Source organism: Littorina saxatilis, linkage group LG12, assembly GCF_037325665.1.
Source record: "Littorina saxatilis isolate snail1 linkage group LG12, US_GU_Lsax_2.0, whole genome shotgun sequence".
Lineage (NCBI taxonomy): Eukaryota > Metazoa > Mollusca > Gastropoda > Littorinimorpha > Littorinidae > Littorina > Littorina saxatilis.
The window spans coordinates 56,403,015-56,425,714 of record NC_090256.1 but is presented as its reverse complement, the minus strand read 5'-3'; the positions used below and the strand labels follow the sequence as shown (position 1 = coordinate 56,425,714).

At 41.1% G+C, this 22,700-nt stretch overlaps 1 protein-coding gene across 1 annotated transcript in view; it reads right to left on the bottom strand.

Annotated features, from left to right (window-relative positions):
• LOC138982336 (myeloperoxidase-like) overlaps positions 1 to 22,700 on the bottom strand; it is a 248,792-nt gene that overhangs the window by 33,889 nt on the left and 192,203 nt on the right. Inside the window, exons 10-11 of the mRNA XM_070355589.1 lie at positions 14,661 to 14,903; positions 5,740 to 5,988 (exon numbers count right to left, since the gene is read on the bottom strand). Coding sequence (XP_070211690.1) covers positions 5,740 to 5,988; positions 14,661 to 14,903 — 492 coding nt within the window. The remainder of the gene's footprint in view (positions 1 to 5,739; positions 5,989 to 14,660; positions 14,904 to 22,700) is intronic.

Sequence of the window (22,700 nt, the reverse complement as noted above, 5' to 3'; positions counted from 1 at the left end):
TGTCGCAAGTGATTTTTTAATCGTCGTTTTCAAACTGTTGTAAAATACGAAGCAGAAGTAATATCTCAAACAAAAAAAAAAAATGCTTATGCGACTCCCCTCGTTACATGTAATTATAATGATAAAACTTTGTAACTTTTACATACCAGGAAAATGTCAAATAAATGATCTACCAAGAACATGTTGTTTTCCTTATGCCTGTCTTACACTGTGCCGAATATCCCTGCGAATATGAACATGTTGTATTCGGCAAAACAAGAGACGAATGGACAGGACAAAATATTGAAAATTCGAAACCTTACCGATCATTGCGGAATGCATACAAATCCATACACGAATGTCTTGCGGATGTATTACGAACGTTGCGAGTGGCCTTGCGCATAACTAAAAGCACTATGCGCCTCGTAATGATCGGGACATGGTCGCAAGACATTCGTAAATGTTCTTAATCATTCGTCTCTTGTTGCGTATATTAGCAACATGCTCCTAATATTCGCAAGGAAGGCATATTCTTCACTTTTTTGCAACGAACTCGTAAGTATTCGCAAGCCATTCGTTATCATCGTAAAGGTATTCGTAGCGCTCGCAAGGCATTCGCAATGATCGGTACACATTCGCAAGCACTCGCAACCATTCGTAAGACATTCGCAAGAAATGTGTATATGAACATGTTGTATTCAGCAAAACAAAGAGACGAATAGACAGGACAAATATTGACCATTCGAAGCCTTATCTAATCCTTGCGAATGTATTACGAATGGTTGCGAGTGCTTGCGAATGTCTACCGATCATTGCGAATGCATACGAATCCATATTCGCAAGGATATTCGGCACGGTGTAAGACAGGCATAACGAATGTTTGCGAATGCCTTGCGAGCGTTACAAATACATTGCGATGATTACGAATGTCTTGCGAATACTTACGAGTACGTTGCAAAAACAGTTAAGAATATGACTTCCTTGCGAATATTAGGAACATGTTGCTATGTTCGAAACAAGAGACGAATGGTGGCGAATGGTTAAGAACATTTACGAATGTCTTGCGACCATGTCCTGATAATTGCGAATTATTGGAAAAATCTATTCGCAAGGGCAATTCGGCACAGTGTATGAGTAGCATTACCTAGCTTGCGTATTTCGTGTGCTATGCTATTCCTAGTGATGCAGGTGTCGATCGGATGAGCCGTAAAAAACGGGAGTTTTAGCGTCAATTTTGAGGGGTATCATGACAAAAAACGCTGTATTTCTGCAATGACTTGATAGATTGCTTTAAAACTTTCAGAATATTTTGCCAACACGCTAAACGTACTTCGGGAAACTTTTGGATTGTGACTGGTATTTGTTCAGATGTTATGCAATGTTCCAGAAACAGTTTTTAAACCCGTAACATCTAAACAAGTATCTGTAACAATCTAACATTTTACTCTAAGTACGTGTTGTATGGTGGCAAACTTCTGAAAATGTCAAAACAATCCACCAAGTGTAATGCTGAAATAAGCGCTTTTTGTCAAAATTGAGGCACAAATTCCCGTCGGGTGTTTTTGACGGCTCATTCGATCGACACCTGCATCAGTAGGAATAGCATAGCACACTCAATACGCAAGCTAGCTAAAGAAAACAACATGTTCTTGGTATATAATTTATTTAACATTTTTCTGGTATGCGAAAAATTAAGTTAGCTAAACGAAACATGTTCTTAGTAGATAATTGATTTGACTTTCTTCTCGTATAATGTGAACAGCTCAGATCATGGGTAATTTTAACACCTTCACATTTAAATGCTTATTTTATAGCCATCCATTGAATTGAGAAGAAAACAAAGCATACTAAACTGCTAAGCATGAATCAAACAATAAGAAAATAAAAAGAACCAACAGCATCGTTTTGTATGTGTGGGTAGTAAACACGTTTTATTTACAAAACACGGCGGAAAATGGCGACAAATTTGTTGCACAGCGACAGGTCACTTTCTTCAACCAAGGCCAGTACTTTCATACATGACAAAGGAAAGCAAATATGGCCTGAATAATAAAGTTATAGTGTTCCTTTGCGTGTCTGAGTGATAAACTGTTTTAACCAACCATCTTCTGAAACGTAATTGCACTCAGCAGATTTGTCTTCCGCTCATAACTTTCGTGTCACACGGTCTTTGCGACAAACAGATAGATCGCATTCTCGCAGAAAATCATTGACAACACAGACCAGTCATTTTTAGCATTGCATTTGGGAAGGGCTACTATTATAGTGTGTTTTAAGAAAGAAAAACATTACAGTATCGGCAGAACACGACCAAATGAGTTTTCGTGTCACAGCGTTATGGGCGTGAGATTGTGTTCTCACACTGTAGCAAAATCATTGACAACACAGACAAGTCAGTTTTAGCATAGACATTGGGAAAGGCTACTATTATAGTGTGTTTTAGGAAAGAAAAACATTATAGTATCAGCAGAACACGACCAAATCATGACAAATGAGTTTGCGTTTTGGGCGTTATGGGCGTTTTTTCACACTGCAGATCATATCTCAAAAACTACGGAGTGGATCTTTATGAAATTTGATATGGATATTTTTGACTGGATTTTCTCATAGATGGTTTTTCCGTTTATTGATAGGACAGTTTGATGACGTCATATTTTACCGTTTGCCAAAAGGTCGAGGCAGCACTTTCACAGTTACAGTTTTTCATCAATTTGATCGAATTTCTTATCACACAATCTCAGATCTAGGCCGGATTATGGGATTGCATTTCAGTTTGGTCACTTAAAGTTTTGTTATTGAAATGTTTGTTCGAAATATGTCATTTTTTCAAATTTTTAAAAACTAATATTTGAAACAAAAAATTTATATTGGTGTATTCCCTATTGCGTCCTGTATCTAAAACTATATAGTTTTGTTGTTTTGTATTGATAATTATGCTTAAAAATGAAGAAAACCGATAAATAACCACTATCTTTATTTATGAAAAAAGACACTTAAAAACAACTTCTATCTATTCCTTACCATTTTCTGATTCCAAATATATATAGGTTCATGGTGTTTGACGTTGAAAATAGGCTAAAACTTAACAAACTCGGATCGTTGAATGGAAATTATACTTCCAAGCTCCGTGCAGCTGACAACATGATAAAAACACGTCATTTCAAGTGTGGAACACGCTCATGACGTCATACTGAAAGGTGATGAATTATGGCTTCACCTTGCGATGTTTCATTTCAAACATGGTAACATTTTTAAAGGGGTTTCTTTCTCAGATTTCTGTTTGCCCTCTGTCTGTCTCTCTATGTCTCCGTCTGTCTGACTGATTCAATTAAATGTGTAATTACTTAGTTTTGCAAAAGTCAAACTAAGTAGGATATACCTAATTGATTCAGGTCTCTAAATTCTTATTGTAAAATTGTGAGTTTTATTCAAAACAAATTTAATTGGTGTTTTAACCTCAATAATGGGGCATGCTGTGATGAGTAGAAGAATGTGTGCTTACGAGCAGAAAAAGCCCATCAAAGTCAAGAATCGTGTTTTTCTTTTTCTATTTTCACCTTGTAGCTTCATACAGACACTAAGCAACAGTGTAGTTCCACTTCCAGTGCAATATCTTGTACTTTAATTTTGACCATCTGTGTAACACTTTATTGACCCATGATCTGAGCTGTTCACGTATATAACTGTTGCATAATTACACAGGACTTATTTATTTGCGTGCGAATTGTGTCACAATAATTTTTCTGCTAAGTTTAGTTCAAAGCGACTATCATTCTTACACGTAGTTTCATTAAGAAACAAATCTGCAAATAAGCAAAAAAGCAATCATGTACAAGATGCACATTCAAAATAAATCAATACTATTAATAACTAAAATCGTTATACATACAGAAAACCATCGCATACAACACACACACACATGCGCGTGCGCGCACTCACGTAACCACGCATGTGCAGTACAGCAAATATTGTAGACGTCTTAATGAAAACGTTTCAAACTTCCAGAAAACATGACCAATAGGTTTGCAGATATTACCATAACTTTTTGTGAATATATTGGCAATACATGTAGAGTTACGAATCTTTTCAGAAAGAACTTTTAAAATATTCATATTAATTCAGGGTGGTATGCCAAAAATTCGTGACTTTGCATGCAGGGCCAATAATGGTTATATCAGTATTTGCGAAAGCTTTAGGCAAATCTGAGCACTGGCAGAAATTTGCTGGAGGTATGAACGCGATAGACAAATTCGTCAACTCTGTGAATGCGAGCGGCAGAGATTTCCAGTCGTTGGCCTGTGCATGCTCCACACCGGTAACCACGCACCGTTGCATTTACGACAGCGAGGAGTTTGTTCCCTTCGGAGAACCGATCCTCTTTGGTTTCAACTGTTGTATTGCATAACAACGTGTGCTTGTACGGGACTATGGTTTTCATTTATTCCTCACTCCTTTCTCCACCTCCTCCTGTCTCACGGCGTCTTCTTTACGGTTCGATTTTCTCGCTTCACCGATCGCCTGTTGCTTTCCTTTGTGTTGATCGAAATAGGCAGGAAGTAGCCGTGAAAGCGCGCGCTAACCTGCGGTACTAAAAACGTGGATCGGGCAGGGGACGTAACCGAGTGCGAAAGAAAAGTCGGATTGGAAGTTGAACGCGATCTGTTAAAAAAAAATCGTTGCTTTTCGAATTTTCAAAAACCGGCATTGCCGGCGAAATGGATTTTTAAAAACCGGCATTCCGGACCGTAACCGGCAGAGTGGCACCCCTGTTTTTGTCAGGTCGATTTTGTGGGTACCCTGACTTCACGTGTGATACCTACAACAGAAATCTTTAATCCGAAAAGTGTGCAAGGTAGCCAAGTGAAGGGCCTTTAATGGCATATAAAGTTTGAATAAAATGATACGTGAATGAATGTTTTAGTTTGGGTACGAAAATGGGTGCAAGAATGATTTTGCTCAGTTTATGATGATAGAGGTCCCTCTCAAGGCAAGGGCTGGTTGAAAAAAGCGCGTTTGTATTGCTTTTGCCACAACTCTCGGAAAATAAAATTTGATTTGATTGATTTGATTTGATTTCACTTCCTTCAAGGCACAAATGAAAACCCATCTGTTTGCTCTTCATTGCTTTTAAGAAAACTGTGCAACATTTGTAATAGGTATGTGCTCATACATTTCCTCTGGTGGTGGTGATGGTGGTGGTAGTGGAGGTGGTGGTGTGTGTGTGTGTGTGTGTGTGTGTGTGTGTGTCAGTGTGTGTGTGTGTGTCAGTGTGTAAGCTTGTCAGTGTGTGTGTGCGCGCGCGTGTGTGTGTGTGTGTGTGTTAAATGTGTCTGTGTGTTTGTGTTTTCAGCGATAGTGGTTGAGCTATTTTTGTATAACGAATATTTGTACTTGTGTTTTATGTATTTTGAAACTCATGTACAGTATGTGTATTCAAATCTGTGTAAAGTGTATAAGTATATTTCGATGTGTATTATTATTTGATTTGGAATTGTGTACAGAATTATTTATTTATGTAGGTAAGTGTGAGGCGCTTAGAATTGTTTTAGGATTAGCGCCATATATATATTCTCATTTAAAACGTCCCTTACGTGCATCAGATAACCTATGCCAGGAAGCTGGTCCCCGGTTTGAAAACACACCTACAGCAAACATCACCCGTGCAGTTCTTTTCTTGCCTGCTTATAGCTGAAAAACATATCGGCTCAGTCATCCTTCATACAACACACATTTCTATACGTTTTATGTTAATAAACTAACCTGTGACGAAAAACTGGTCTCTGATCTGAGATGACACCTGCAACAGACCTTGCAACACCTTGTCCACGTCTTGTCTGACCCACTTAGGATTGCTGAAGGCCTTGTGCAGAGGGATGCGTTCGTTCCCCCACATCACGGACGCAGGGACCAAAGTGTGACCGAAGCGGAAAGCGGCCGATGCGAACACGTTGGCGATTTGCGGACTGCGCTCCCTGTTGTATGAGTAGAGGCTTTCATCCTTGCCTAAACCTGAAAGGGCAGGATGCATTTAGGTGCTAGCTGGCAAAGGGATTAGGCCAGAAATTTAAATCAATGTTACGAAATCAATGAGTCGTAGATGATATTTTTTCACATCAGGTTTACGGATTGGGTATGCTGCGATTCTGACTTTCGGTCAGAATAAGTCAATAAAACTGGACAAAGAATACGAAGTTGCATGAACCGCAAATATTTACCGGCTGTCCGAAATATTAACCACCACAGAAGCAATTCACAAATATGGTAAAGCACGGGTTTAAATGACACAAACAAGACAACTTCTTGAATAAACAGACTATTCTGTACTCGCCATTGGTCCAACACAAACAAACAATAAGCAATGATCATACAGGCGCACTCGCAAACAAGCTGCAAGCAGATGTTAAGAACAATGATTAAGAACATCTGCACTGGTGTGATCGGAAAACACCAGCAAATGCCCCTCGCGCATTCCATATCTATACAAGAAAAAGGGTTGATCAGAGATCAACAGGGCCAAACCATGTTGTCGAACATGGGTGTGTGCTTAGTGTGTGTGTGCACGACCAGAGGGTGTAGAGTGCGACTGTGTTATAATTATGTAGAATGGAGCGCCCCATTTAAGTTCCGAATGTTGTCATATTTTTGAAGGTCGTCAAAGGGAGGTTCGACTAGAGCTGAAGTTGGTGTCAGTTTTGGATAACGAGAATTGTAGTGACAAGGAAGAGAGACAGACAGGCAGTGAGAAAGTGTTTGATAAGTGGATAAGATGGATTGTTTTGAAAACGTGGTGACTGTGAAATAAAGCAGTAGAACTGTTGAGTGCATGTTCTCTTAGTAGCTGTTGATTGGTGTGTGTGTGTTGGTATGTTAGTTTATGGTGTGTAGGTAATCGTGGTGATTAGTGGAAACAAATTAACAAGCAGAAGAAATGGAAAATGCTTTTATTTGAAACAATAGTGTAAAATGACAAGAACTATAATAAACATGATTGTGAGGTACGTTCTGACCTGTAAAAGATATGTATTTATCACAGTAGCTATTCAATCATAAATGTTCAAAGGTACATGCTGGGATTTTTTGCACAAACAGCGTTCTTGCAGAAAGAACAGTGTGATGCTTTAACTCTGAATACCATAATTACATACAGGCACCATCACTTCATGCTCACTGTGACCAGAGTAAAAGTTGTTCAGTTTAGAACCTGGTAAACCTAAGTTAAGGTATACATTAAAATGATTCTGTTCTTTAAGTTTAAGCCATTGAAGAGCACGTACGATTTTAGAAGGTGAGACCAAATGATTTGACACAACTTTCGGGGTACGGCCATTGTCATAACAGACAGACATTTGATTTGCATCATCTGCATCCGGAGGAAGTTGATGAACAATATTTGCATCATCTAGTAGTAAATGCAAGACACTTCCTCTCTCACAAAACTGACCACCATTCACCAAGAGTGAGAAAAATCTGCAGCTTACAGATTAAAAAAAAAATTCTGAAAATGACAACTTTTTCAGAACATCTGGGATATGAGAGAGCTGCAATCCGTTTGCATGTAAGCTGGAAGGAATATCTCCCCGAGCTAAACTACTTTAAGTATTTTTGACACGCAACGCAAAAGACAGTCTTCAACAAATCCTAAAAAAAGTCTGAAGTTTTACCAATTGGTTTTTTTTCGGAGAGTGAAACACTGATTTTTAAACAAAAACCTTTGGCATGAATGGCAGTGGGATGGCCTCTCTCTGATGGCAAGTTTATACTGAAGGTTGTGAAGTGGGGAGGTCACAAACTCTGTAAACATTTCATTTTCATGTTGAGAAGTTGTAATTTCACAAAAATCAGCATCTTGCTCAGAATCCCCTATCACGCATGGTTCTTCACTTAGAACAGTGATTTATCCTACATACGTGAGAGAGACGACTCATTACATAACAATATTGTTCAAACCACACGTGTGTATATCATGTAAATGAGGTCATGTCAAGCAAGTCTGTCGGGGACCTGTTTTTCCACTGCTCATGATGCCAAAGTCACCGAGACAAACGTCATTATAGAAAAAATGTGCGCTCGCTAATTCCCCTCGATGAATTTTTAGAACTAAAACGTCACCCTACACTTTCCAGAGTGACGTGTTATTGCTTTGACGTAAGAGATTGCACTTGGCTATGGAAGAAATCGATGTTCCAAAAGAAGCGTCTTCTCGACTGCGGGACGTTTTGAGTAAAATACGCGTAAGTACAGTATGTATGATAACAGAATACTACATGGCTTGCTGTGTCGTACCAGATTTACACTCGTTGCTTTTTAAACTAGTGAACAGGTCGCTTTCACTCCCAGTTCAATATTTAAAAAAAAACAAATTCGTGTAAATCTGGTACGACACAGCAAGCATGCATGGTAGGGCTACATGTCAACACGTCCCATTACCATTACGTCCCAGTACCATTACGTCCCAGTACCATTGCGTCCCAGTACCATTGCGTCCCAATACCATTCAGTGGGTCCCAGTACCATTGCGTCCCAGTACCATTAGGTCCCAATACAATTACGTGCCATTGCGTCCCCGTACCATTAAGTCCCAATACTAGTGAATTTAATTTCTGAGATGTTACTGTAGCAGTGTAGCGACACGTTTTGTAATAAAAGTGCGTTTTGTAATAAATTTATTACAAATCGTGTTCGGATGACACATTTTTTATTACAAAAACGCGTTCAACACGATTTGTAATAAAAATTGTGTAAGCCGAACACGATTTGTAATAAATTTATTACAAAACGCACTTTTATTACAAAACGTGTCGGTACATAGCAGTATTTCACAAATAAAAATAAAATAAAAAGATGTGTACCGGTGATGTCGGACAAACATGTGGACGGACATTGACCAAAAACATGTATCGATAGGTTCCGGGTGCGTATCGCTAGCGCTACATGTCATTTGCGCTACGTGTCATTTGTCCTACGTGTCGATCATTTGTGCTACGTGCCGCTATCGCTACGTTGATTAGTGCTACAAATAATTTGTCGATAAGTCGCTATCATTCGTTCATTATCACTACATAAATAGATTGCAAGGTCTTGCTTCATAGAAAGCTTAGAAAATGTCTCTAAAAGGTCACAATGTGGACTTGTCAGATTACAGTACGTAAGCACTATCAAAATGCAATTCAACAATGGTCTTCGCACAACAAGTTGCACGTACGCCTTCAGCGATTTTTTTTTAAAGAATTACTTTTTTATGGATGAAGTTGCTTCCCTTCAAGTTATGAAAAAGCACAGACCATTGAAAAACGAGTCGCAGTTGTTCCTCTTGTTCCCCTCACTGTAGATACTTCGTTACTTGGCGTTTCGATTGTTTTGTGTATTGTTGATTTTTTGCTTCTGGTTGTTTGTTTTGTTGTTGTTGTACTTTATTGTAGAAGGGGGGGTCATTTGTTTGCGTGTGTGTGTGTGTGTGCTGTCCCAATTCTTTTTATTATTTTTGATGACCAATGAGATGACGATGATAATAATGATGATGCTATGGATATAGCCTAAAAAAACCACATGACTCTGATGGGATTCGAATCCACGACCTCCCGGCCCGCAGCCCGATACGCTAACCACTGCGCTACGGGGACCGGTGGTTCAGGGACCTGTATTGTAAATTTAGTTCGGTGAATCGCTTTCTGGTCAACGAATCGTTACCACTTTCAAATGACGTTTTTTCCCTCGAATACTGTATATCAGCTATTGAGGACTACCTTAATCGATTACAGTGAAAATTATCATCCAGCGATACAACTACCACCACTACTAAAAGTATAGCTTTACTTACTGACTGCTGCCCGGACAAGAACACCAACGATGAAAGAACAGCAATAAAGACGGAAACTTAAACAGCAGCACTAACAACCATGGGCTAAAATGAAAAATGAAAAAACCCACCAAAAAACACTGCCAAAGAAAAGAAATGATCAAACAAAGAAAGTTCAAACCTGGCTAAAAAAAAAGTCCTTTTCAAATGCAAACGGGTGTTTGGAAGTTCTAAGAGAATTGTGTGTCATAAGGGAATGTCATATGTGTTTACCCGCAGATACAGTAGTGCAAAAGGCTTGGAAAGGGGAAGTTTTGATATGAAATGTAGCAGTGTTAATCAATATGCTATTAAGAAAAATTACATAATTTAAAAAAGTTGTAGTATGTACTGGTCCGCGTACATAAAATGAGGAGAACAAGGGGAACAACCGCGACTCTCTTTTTAATGGTTTGTGCTTTTTCATTACTTGAAGGGAGGTAACTACCGTAAAGTACCGAGTATAAGCCCATGACATTGTAAACGCCCATCACCCACTTTGGAGCAAAATCCGTGCAAAAGGTGAAGTACCGAGTAAACGCCCACCCCCCACTTTTGCATGGCTAAAAAAAACAAACACGAAAAATCGAGAACAGGGAGAGAAAAAAGGAATGCCGAAGAATGTCGTGTCAGAGTTGCTTCCCCTTGCTTTTGGCGCTTGTTTCCAAGAAAATGCCGAAGCGAAAATCTTAGTTACACAGTAGAATTCAAGTTGACTGCTCTGGAGCACCTTGACAGACACGGGAATGTCAGTGCCACGGCCGAAGAGTTTGGTGTGGACAGAAAACAAATTAGGATGTGGCGAGCTAACAGAGATGTCCTTCTGCAGCATGAAACTGGCAGAGAAAAGCGAAAGTGGAAACTGCACCCTGGTCGGACTGTGAAGTCGGAGGAGTTGGAGGGTGATACTTTTTGAGTTTCTACAAGAAGAAAGGAGCGAAGGGCGAGTTGTTAGAAATAAAGACTTGCAGAGAAAAGCGCTACAGATAGGGGCGGGTCTGAACCTTCAAGACTTTGATGCGTCAAACAAAGGTGGAAAAAACGGCACCATGTATCCATTCGCCTCTGTACGTCCAGTAACCAGAAGGTGCCGGCAGATTTTGAGGAGCAGCTCCTGCACTTCAGAAGAAATATCCTACGACTTCGTCACCGCCACATGTACGCATTAGGACAAATGCTAAACATGGACCAAACAATGGTCAGGTTTGACATGCCACCCAACCGCACAAATGAGATCAAAGGATCAAAGCGGGTGCGCATCAAGACAACGAAAGCAGAGAAGAGGGGTTTTACAGTTGCCCTCTCTGCCTCTGTGCCGCTGCTGACGGCAGCAAACTGCCAGCGTTTCTGATCTTCAAAGAACGCACTGGAGAGATTCCTCGCCGTGTCCGCCAGCATCTCCAGATTCCAGCCAACGTCCGCGTCACAGCGACACGAAATGGCTGGATGACACGGGACCAAGTTTTGTCCTGGACAGAGCGTGTGCTTGGCCCACTCGGCGCCTGCTTCTGCTGGACCACTACGCCGCTCACAGGGTAGCTGATGTAACGTGGATGGCAGAGCCCAGACCCCCCACTGCTGCAGGCAACCTGAGGCAGCCCACCCGCCAGGACGTCGTCAACTGGGTGGGGAGAGCCTGGGACGGCGTTGGACGTGACGTCATCACCAAGGCCTTCCTCAGGTGCGGTGTGTCCACAATCCACGTTTCACATGAAAGCTCAAACCCATTCACCACCTCGAGTTATTGCATGGGGAACATGAGATTTATTTACCAGGTATTTGTGAATGAAAACTCGTGAAAATGATGACAATATAAGATGTTTGATGGGTTGTTGACAGACAAGTTTTTTGTGGGTCCTCGGGGGAGCATATCGTCTTTTGTTTTATATTTATTGACCAAGGCCGAAGGCCGCGGTAAAAAATATGAAACAAAAGTCGATATGCCCCCCGAGAACCGACAAAAAAGCTGGTCTGACAACAAACCACCAAACATCGTTTTTGTCACCATTTTGGAAGTGCGAAAATAAGTGCAAAATCAACAGAGGGAGCCATGCTTTGAAACGCGAGTGTTGTTTTTAGAATACATGTTTTGGGGCCCCAGCACGTTGTTGCAATCAAAGCTGGCGCGTTGAGTGAAAGCATCTTTCTGTGTTTTGAGTTGATAAAATGATGAGACAAGTATGTCAGGTTTGAGGATGCGAAGTTATGTTGCTCCCGACTACAGAATGGTGTGTGAAGCCAGCAGTAAGCGTCATTTTGCATTCGAGCGATGGTGACTCATGGGATTGTCTTATTTCAAACGAGGTGCTTTGCTTGCAGTCAGCGTTGACATCTCACAGCAGATCTGTGGATTATCGTGCGACGATCGAGTTGGGGGCAAGGAATAGGAGGAAGCAAAGATGAGTCTTTTTCTATTGTTACCTCTCTTTCCTGTTGCTGGTGCATATACTGTGCGGACACATGCGACTGCGAGTGTTTTTTTCCCCCGAGGATTTTGTGTGGTGTGGTTATTGTTTTTCTCGTTTCATACCCACACCAAAACCTTAACCCCCCCCCATCCTCCCTTTCTCCCTCCCAAACAATTCACACACACACACACACACACACACACACACACACACAAACACACACACACACACCATTGATCAAACTCCCCTCCGCAACCCTTCACTTGCGGATCACAATTCACGCCTGCAACGCAGACGATCATATTATTGATTAAATATTCATTGCATGGTTTGTCATAGGTCACTTGTTTTTTGGTTCTTGTTTGTGTTATTGCAGAATCGGTTTATTCTTATTGATACACGTGTCTCTCCATTACATTTTCATCGCCCTCCAACCCTGCCCTTTTCAGTAATCCCCATCCCCGTCTCGGTTTCAGTGGTAAATATTAGTGATCGAATGTTGAAGCCACGTTGGGTCAAAGGTCACAGAATATTTGCGTCGTGCTGCGAAGGAAAGATAATCACGATCTTGTTTCTCATTGCCTCTTTGTTTTTCATTAGACGTGTCACTCTGCTTGCCCAGCTTTGTCAGATGTCTGCATTTCTTGTTGATATGTTCGTTGCTTTATTATTATTATTTTTTATTTGCGCTTAGTTTATCGATACAACGTCTTGTGCACGGGTCAATATTTGTGTGTCAGGGGTCAATTGGTTTGACTTGAACTTGAAGTTCGTGTTTCTCCGAACGTCTGTGAATCGAAACAGAGAGATACACGCACTCAATGACTTTGTAAGAAGACAAAACATATCGCTTGGTTTTATTTGTTTGCGATAAAGCATGAATTTATTACCTTTCATGAAGTAGTAGTTTTGTGTTTACTTTTTCGTTTTCGGAATTTTGCGAAGCAGTGTCGTCTGTCTAGGTCTGAGGAAACGCCAATGAAAAGAGCCGAAGAATACCCGAGCGTTTCTATTGGGTTCGCTATTGATTATCCATGTAACCTGCTTTCTGTAACAATGGGAACCGACGATTTATTGCATGGGGAACATGAGTTTTTTATTCCCCAGCTGGTTATGAATGAAAACTCGAGAAAATGATGCCAATATATTTTAATGAAGTGGAGACTTATTTCCTTGTTAGCTCGCTATTTTTAGTAGTGATTTATCTTCTCCAGCAAACATGTTCATGTTGTGACCTTTAAATTTGACCAAAACCAACCAAATTTGAATCATGTCTGAAGATCATCAATACCTACAAGTGTGTGAAATTTGGAGGCTCTAGCGTCATGGTGAAAGGACCCAACACCGGAGACATTTCCCTGGGCACACAACACGTTACGTAACGCGTAGTTGTAAAAGGCCCTAATACTGGAGATATGTCTCTGTGCTTACAACACTTTACGAAAGCCGTCATGGTGAAAGAACCTAAGCCCGGAGAGGTGTCTCTGTGCACACAAGACTTTCCGTATTGCGTCATGGTGAACGGCCCCAACACGGGAGAAGTGTATCTGTGCCCACAACGCTTAGGCCTAAAAAAAAATAGGTGTGGTTACGGTAACCCGACCTACCCTATTTTTAGGGGCCGACCCTATAACTTTTTATTACATTTGTCAAAAAAACAAAAAAACACACAAGAAAACGAGTGCAGAAAACGCAATGAAAGCGAAAGCGCCCGAGTCGCACACTTATTTCCCTGTCAAGTAGGTTTAATTTGTACACATTAGAAAAAAAAAGTTAAAAAAAAAGTGATTGCCTGCCATCCTACCCTATTTTTTTGGCTATGTTACCGTAACCACACCTATTTTTTTTTGTGTGCCTTACCGTAATGCGTCATGGTGAAAGGCCCCCAACACAGGAGAAGTTTTTCTGTGCACACAACACTTACCGTAATGCGTCATGATGAAAGGCCCCCAATACAGGAGAAGTTTTTCTGTGCACACAACGCTTACCGTAATGCGTCATGGTGAAAGGCCCCCAATACAGGAGAAGTTTTTCTGTGCCCACAACGCTTACCGTAATGCGTCATGGTGAAAGGCCCCCAACACAGGAGAAGTTTCTCTGTGCACACAACACTTACCGTATACGTAATGCGTCATGGTGAAAGACCCCATATACAGGAGAAGTTTCTCTGTGCACACAATACTTATCATAATGCGTCACAGCGAAAGGCCCCAACACAGAAGTTTCTCTGTGCACACAACACTTACCGTAATGCGTCACGGCGAAAGGCACCCAACACAGGAGAAGTTTCTCAGTGCACACAACGCTTACCGTAATGCGTCACGGCGAAAGGCACCCAACACAGGAGAAGTTTCTCAGTGCACACAACGCTTACCGTAATGCGTCACGGCGAAAGGCACCCAACACAGGAGAAGTTTCTCAGTGCACACAACGCTTACCGTAATGCGTCACGGCGAAAGGCCCCAACACGACAGGCAGCCACTGTGTGTATGTGACGTGCTGGAGCTGCGCGCTGAGGATTTTGCGAGCGATCTGGAAGACAGCTTCATCTAACACGTGCGACGGGAACTGAGCAGCCTGAGGAAGTAAGGACAGCAGCACGCGGGCCAGGCGGTTGTGCTGCCGGTGGAACACCAGGTGAAGGGCTCCCAGTCCTGGAATCTCGTTCACTCTTGTGTCTCCTGCACCGAAAGGCGTACAAACATTAAAGATGCCTTGCTTGCTAGAGCATACTAGCAAATTCAAGTTACTTCCGCTGCTTTGCAACGTCATATGCTTCATTTATTCAAGGAATCACTTCTCTTACTCAGGGCCTCACATCCATGAGAGGTAGCATAGGACAAATGTCCTGGCCAATGTAAAAGTGATAGGACATTTGTCCTGAACAAAAACAAATCAATAGGACATTTTTTTCCCGTAACAAAACGTAAATATGATTAAACTTGACTAGTTTCTTGGCACGAGGGTAAAAGAACAAAAATACTTTTCTTGGCAAAAAGTGAGCAGCTTTGACTGCCACAGCTGCCCCCTTTTCTTGTTTTGTCAGCTGTCGGGTTTCAACTATCTCCTTGTCTCTCTGGAGAGATGGCACATGCACACCAACAGCATGGTCTTTGGTTTCTTGATGATCGGTAAGGGCCGATTTGCGAAAGTTGGAACAGCCAACGGTAAAAGTGTTGGACTTCCCTGTGTGCTGACATGAGGTGCAAAACATAAGTTTTCTCTCTGGGTCATGCGACATCCACGGGAATGATGTCGCCCAGCTTGACTGAGACGAAGTTACGCGTGGGGGTGAGGGAGGGGGTAGTGTCTTTCTTCGGCTCCGATGTTTGACTATCGCGATCGACATTCTCACCTGGGCGATCGGGCTCTAACTGCTCTGGGGCTGGAGGAAGCTCAGTTTCCGTGCTACTGACAGATGATGAGGGAAGGGACTTGAAGTGTAATTTCTTCTGTCCCTTTTCTGGGATCACGGTTTTCGTTTAGGCGGCATGTTTGTTATTTTCGGGGAAAGCGCGAAGGGAGGCAACTCTCAACTGGCTTTGAGCATTCCGAGTTGCGAGCCTTGGAAACTCTTTGGTACTAGAGGGACAAAGTGTCTAATTTCGTCTGCTGCACATCGCTTCGCAATACATCGATAACATAGCATTCAAACTACTGTAAATTGAGAAGTACTGACGATGTCCGGATCAAATGATAGAATAATCGGACATTGACCACTTTGTGACAAAAACAATAGGACATTTGTCCTCCTGCATGAAAAATGTATAGGACATTTGGAAAAAATATCCTCATATGTCCGATGTCCGACGTGGATGTGAGGCCCTGCTTACTTTTTTCTCTCTCCAAAGACAAGAAATATACTTATTTCCCCCTCTGCTTAATCCTGAAAGTTTCGAAGCAGGCATTGCTGAAATACTGCGCTTTTTGTCATGGTACCCCTGAAAAGGGACGCAAAAAACTCTCGTTTTTTACTGCTCATGCGCTCCACACCTGCATCAGTAGTAATGACATTACACAAGAGATACGCAATATAGCAAAACAAAACAACCTGTTCTGGATAGATAATTGATTTTACTTTCTCTTCGTATGTACAGGTTGCCAAGTTAAGCCTATTCTGAATTTTTGTCGATTTTGTAATTGGTACCTGACGTTTTTGTCAGGTCGATTTGGGGGGTACCCTTACTTCGGCAGCGGTCACGTGATACCTATAACAGAAATCTTTGATCCGAAAAATGTGCCATATAGCCAAGTGAAAGGCCTGTAATGGCACATAAAGTTTGAAGGAAATGACACGGGAATAAATGTTTTAGTTGGGGTACGAAAATGGGTGCAATAATGTTTTTGCTCAGTTTATATATATATATATAATGATACTTTCTATTCATTTGTCTACACAATAAAATGTATTATTTAGCATATGCAAGGCCAAAAATGTCAATGAGGATCACATGCAAAATCATATTCGACCACTCCCAGATAAAAATCATTAAAAAAAAAGGTAATAAGGTGACCTCTTCTTTGCTTGACAGGAATGTGTTTGTGTATTGCTTGAAAGAAAAATTCACAAAATTTGAAATGAATCTGACCCGGGATTTAAATACACTGGTATGTCTGTAAACGATCATATACCACACAAAGATCTGTCAACGGGACATGGGAAAAGCATCCTTCGACAAAGAGGCGTACCTACATTTCAAAAGCCTGGCTGTTTCTTGTGCACAGTGGGAATTTTTTGCGTTAATAAATTTACAGACTGATATAGGTGTCGAATGCAAATTCCCACTCTGCATAGAAAACAGCCGGGTGGTGGAAGGTTGCCCTTAGTGCAGGGCTCCACAAAGTGCGCTTCCCTGCGTCCTATACGATAAGCCAAAAACACGTACAAGACATTTTTGGAGGGGGTCCCCGACGCACTAACCCGAAAAAGAGCGTGTGTGTGTGTGTGTGTGTGTGTGTATGTGTATGTGTGTGTGTGTATGTGTGTGTGTGTGTGTGTTTAATGCAACAAAATACAGTATTATTAAAAAGTTCTCCTGGAATATTCAAACGAAAAATGACAATTCATATCACATTATGCATGATCACAATGTATTACCAGTCACCAAGGGCTTGTTTTGGGGCCCCTGGACTCTTGGGACCCTCTAAAACTCTGCCGAGGGGGTTCATGGACCCTCTAAAAATTGAAAGTGAGGGTCCCGGGACCCTCTTGGCGGTGCGTCCGTGGTGAGCCCTGTGTATTGAAATCCCTGGTGAGATTCATTACAAATTGTGTGCACGGGTTTCTCTAAGCAATATGTGCAAATATGTAGAAAGAAAAACGATGGTTACCTTATTCACTTAAAAAAACAGACGTTTTATCTGGGGGTGATCAAATACTATTTTGCAAAAACAACACTGTCATTTTGAACGTGATCGTCTTTTACATGTTTGGCCTTGCATATGATAATATATACATTTTATTGTGCAGACAAATGGATAGAAAGTATCAGTATATCATAATATGTTACTAACAAAATGTGTGTGGAATGTAATCCACGATTGTCGAAGCTATACAAGATAAAATCATCATAAATTTAGTGCAAAAGCGTTCTAACACAATAACCCCAGGTGTAATCATTACCACATTTGAACACACGTAAGTTCATAATGTACAGTATCTAAAGCACAAATGAAATTAGGGTGTTACCGGGGGTGTTACCATATAAATTTGGCAAAATGTGTCACCGCCCCAACCCAACCCCCACGTCCTGAACAAAACATTTTCACCTTATGAAATTGTTCATTTGAAACATTGTGCACATGTTGTTCTCAGAAATGCAAACAATTTGTGATAAGAAATTATGGGAGCCACACTGTCGGCTTCACATGCATTCTGTGTTCACATCGTGAGCAAAAGCACCTGGAAAAGCAAACGGAAATTCCCACAAGAGAGAAAAAATTCAAGGGAAGTTTTCAAAGTCAGTGTTACGGAGTCATGCTAAACAGGCAGAAAAAGTGAGGTTTTCGTTAAAAAGGGGGAAGTTTTCAAAGTCCTATCAAATCGGTGCAAGACATGCCAGGACAAAAACCAGTAATGCACGTGCTACAACAGGGTTCCAGACACGAAATGTGCTCACAAACTTGTCTTTGTAAAATGACACACTGACAAAATAATGCAATGAAACCACATGCCCCCATCACGAAAACGGAGCGACTTGGATAAGGCAAGGGCAGTTTGATGGCTATTAGATGTTGTTTCTGCCAGGCAAGTGATTCAGAATGTTGCAGTGTCTCACTTCAACATCATCAGACTGAAGGAATGGTTTCAAGCAATTGGCAGAGTACAGTTACGACAATGTTATGAACGGCCTACATTCACCACAACAATGAAGGATCGCCTCATCCAAGTGAAGGTCATGCAGCAAAAAAAGGTTACTGAAAAGGCAGAAGGCATCGACCATGAGCTGCCACCACACACTGTTCTCAGTAATCAAAGTGTTGCAAACTGCTTACACGCTTTAAACGTCACTGAAAGACGCCCAGTTCGCAAAACAACATTGACTGCCAACCATCCAGCTGCCCACCTAGCCTGGTGCACTCAACATGTGAGGTGGTTACGTCATCGTAGGGCTCAGGGCTCGTATTCTTGAAACAGCTGCAACTCATATACCGGCCTGTAAAACCACTTCCGCTCGATAAGTCCGCTAAGTGTTATTCATGAAACTCCGGTAAAGACTTACCCGGGTGTCTCCGAGCTGTAAAGTTAGAGGACCCATCCCCCTCCTCTAAAACCGTCAATTTTGAATAAATCTTGTTAAAATATTGTTTGTAGATTTATGTCCCTCATGGACACACATTGGTGTCATTTAAGCACCAATGCATTGCGGACAAATACAAGATACCGCTCGCGAAAGATTTCAATCGATGCTCGATCATACCGGCTTGTGGTGAAAGCGTGCTAGCGTCTTCTTTAATGCATTACAGTGTCCGATTATTTTCAACTGATTCCGTGGTCGAACGGTTCTTTGTTCGCCTGATGGGTGATTGAGTCGAGTTCAAATCTCCATCTGCCCGTAACTTTTTTTGTACTCTTTGGCATTTGTTTATTTTTGTTTATTTTCTTCATGTGCAAAAGAGTACGTTATAATAGCAAAATTGATTTTTTTTTTTTAGGCTGGAATGTTTTGTTTTTTAAAATCTTTGGTTAACATGATATTAGTTTATTGATAAAGTTTGTTAACTTAAACATGTAAACATTTGATTAAAAAAAAAAAAATAACCATGAAGAAGGATGCTTCCCGCTTAAAAAAAACAAAGGTGAGAGAGAAAAAACCCACCTAAAATGCGGTAGGAGCCACCTGCATGCAACTGAGATTTAAAAAAATAAAAAAATAAAAAAAATAAAAAGGGTCTCCCCGTGTTTTTATTTCATTCATTGGGTAGTTGCTATTGACTTTGAAACTGACACGCTGGCTAAAAAGTTGCAACATTGTGTCCTTCAAAGTCAAACTGTCGTTTAACTACCGCCCAGTATTTATTTTTACTGCCCAGTAATTATTTATTTTTCTCCGGTATTCATGTGTGTCTAGCGGAAGGTCGGCAGCTACCAGTTGGTTATTTTTAGAATTGAAGATTCCCGATGCTTGCTCTTCTCTGCGCACGCGTTACCGGCGTTTTCGCCGGCGTGTCAGTTTCAAAGTCAATAGCAACAACCCAAACGAACTGAATGAAATAAAAACACGGGGAGATTTTTTTTTAATTTTTTTTTATAAACCTCAGTTGCATGCAGGTGTACATGGTATAGTACCTAGTAAACGCCCACCCCCCAGTTTCGACCAGTGGACTAGTAGACAAGGAAAATAAATAAAGATTATTCAGTCTGCTGTTATTGTTGTTTTTCAATTGTTTCCTTTCCTTAGACATGCTTCGGGGATTGGACAGAAAAAGGTTTCTGGAGTGGCTAGAGAATCGCAATACATTTTTGACTGGGAGGGAAAAGAAGAAACGAAAGCTTCATCTTTGGTTTAAACATAAGTTTATTTCAACAAATGTTACAATCATGACATGTATACAAAAGACACAGGTAACAGCAACAAGCTAAAAGCTTATAGTGGTGTTCCTGCATGGATATTACAACGTAAGGCAGTAACGGCTGAACAATTTGTCTAAATAAACCAAATTGGAAATCCAAAGCATCATCATTATAATCATCCTCATCTCATTAATCATCTAAAATTATCATAACATAATAAACGTTGCATAATCATTATAAAGAAAGACAGTAAGAGGAAGGAAGGAGGGGAAGAAAAGGAATAAAAAGAAGAGGGATGGGTAGGAGTTGTGCAGAAATTAAAGTTGTTGTCCGGCTTGTGGAGCATTGATTCTGGTTTGCCCAAAGCGGCCTGAACGTTCAATGAACGAGTGTACTCTGGAAAAAATGTTCCTGTTCAAATCTAGAGAATACTGTCTGTCTCCATTTAGAAGGTGGGGGAGGTGAATACTGTGGTTAGGGAGGGTATGTATGGTTTTTTGACGTGCTTCGCGATAATTTGGACAATCTAATAGGAAGTGTTTTACGGTTTCGGACGGAAATCCGCAGTCACAAGATGCATCTGTAGCAACGTGTCGTCTCACTAGATCGTTATTAAGATCACTTATATATAGCCTGAGCTTACAGTGAATTGTTTGTGATATGCGATCTCCAGAATACCAATAACACGGCGGACTTAAATCGTTTTTTGACAAAAAGTGCTTGAGGGACTTACTAAGTTTTATGTAGTCTGGTAAAGAATTCCAGAGTTGTGTTGTAGATGGGAGAAATGAGTTTTTGTATAATTCAGTGTTAAACGATGGAACTTTCCTATCTAAAGGTCTGCGCTGGCGATATGGATTATTAGTTGATATTAACCTTTGCCGGATGCCGCTTTTGACTACACACTCCCGACGATGCGGGTTTGTCTGAACCCATACATTTGAAAGAGTGTTTTTACCGTTTATTCCTCTAACGACGATGCGGGTTTGTCTGAACCCATACATTTGAAAGAGGGTTTTTACCGTTTATTTCTCTAACGACGGGGTGCCGGTTCAGGGAAACCCACAGCGCTACTTCAGTGGTTGCATCGAGTTTCTCCCTTCACCGACCTCTTGCAGGGGAGGGAGAGGGGGAGGGAGAGGGGGAGGGAGAGACTGAGAGAGACTGAGAGACTAAGAAAGAGAGAGAGAGAGAGAGAGAGAAACTAAGAAAGAGAGAGAGAGACTAAGAAAGAGAGAGAGAGACTAAGAAAGAGAGAGAGACTAAGAAAGAGAGAGAGAGAGAGTCTAAGAAAGAGAGAGAGAGAGTCTAAGAAAGAGAGTGAGAGACTAAGAAAGAGAGAGAGAGAGACTAAGAAAGAGAGAGAAGGAGACTAAGAAAGAGAGAGAGAGAGAGACTAAGAAAGAGAGAGACTAAGAAAGAGAGAGAGAGACTAAGAAAGAGAGAGAGAGTCTAAGAAAGAGAGTGAGAGACTAAGAAAGAGAGAGAGAGAGACTAAGAAAGAAAGAGAGAGAGACTAAGAAAGAGAGAGAGACTAAGAAAGAGAGAGAGACTAAGAAAGAGAGAGAGAGACTAAGAAAGAGAGAGAGACTAAGAAAGAGAGAGAGAGAGAGACTAAGAAAGAGAGAGAGAGAGAGAGATACTATGAAAGAGAGAGAGAGACTAAGAAAGATAGAGAGAGAGAGACAAATAAAGAGAGAGAGAGACAAATAAAGAGAGAGAGAGAGACAAATAAAGAGAGAGAGAGAGAGACTAAGAACGAGAGAGAGAGAGAGACTAAGAAAGAGAGAGAGACTAAGAAAGAGAGAGAGAGACTAAGAAAGAGAGAGAGAAACTAAGAAAGAGAGAGAGAGACTAAGAGAGAGAGGGAGACTAAGAAAGAGAGAGAGACTAAGAAAGAGAGAGAGAGAGACAAAGAAAGAGAGAGAGAGACTAAGAAAGAGAGAGAGACTAAGAAAGAGAGAGAGAGAGACTAAGAAAGAGAGAGAGAGAGACTAAGAAAGAGAGAGAGAGAGACTAAAAAAGAGAGAGAGAGACTAAGAAAGAGAGAGAGAGAGAGACTAAGAGAGAGAAAGAGAGACTAAGAAAGAGAGAGAGACTAAGAGAGAGAGAGAGAGAGAGACTAAGAAAGAGAGAGAGAGACTAAGAGAGAGAGAGAGAGAGAGACTAAGAAAGAGAGAGAGAGAGACTAAGAAAGAGAGAGAGAGAGAGAGACTAAAAAAAAAGAGAGAGAGACTAAGAAAGAGAGAGAGAGAGAGACTAAGAGAGAGAAAGAGAGACTACGAGAGAGAAAGAGAGACTAAGAAAGAGAGAGAGACTAAGAGAGAGAGAGAGAGAGAGACTAAGAAAGAGAGAGAGAGACTAAGAAAGAGAGAGAGAGACTAAGAAAGAGAGAGAGAGACTAAGAAAGAGAGAGAGAGAGACTAAGAAAGAGAGAGAGACTAAGAAAGAGAGAGAGAGAGAC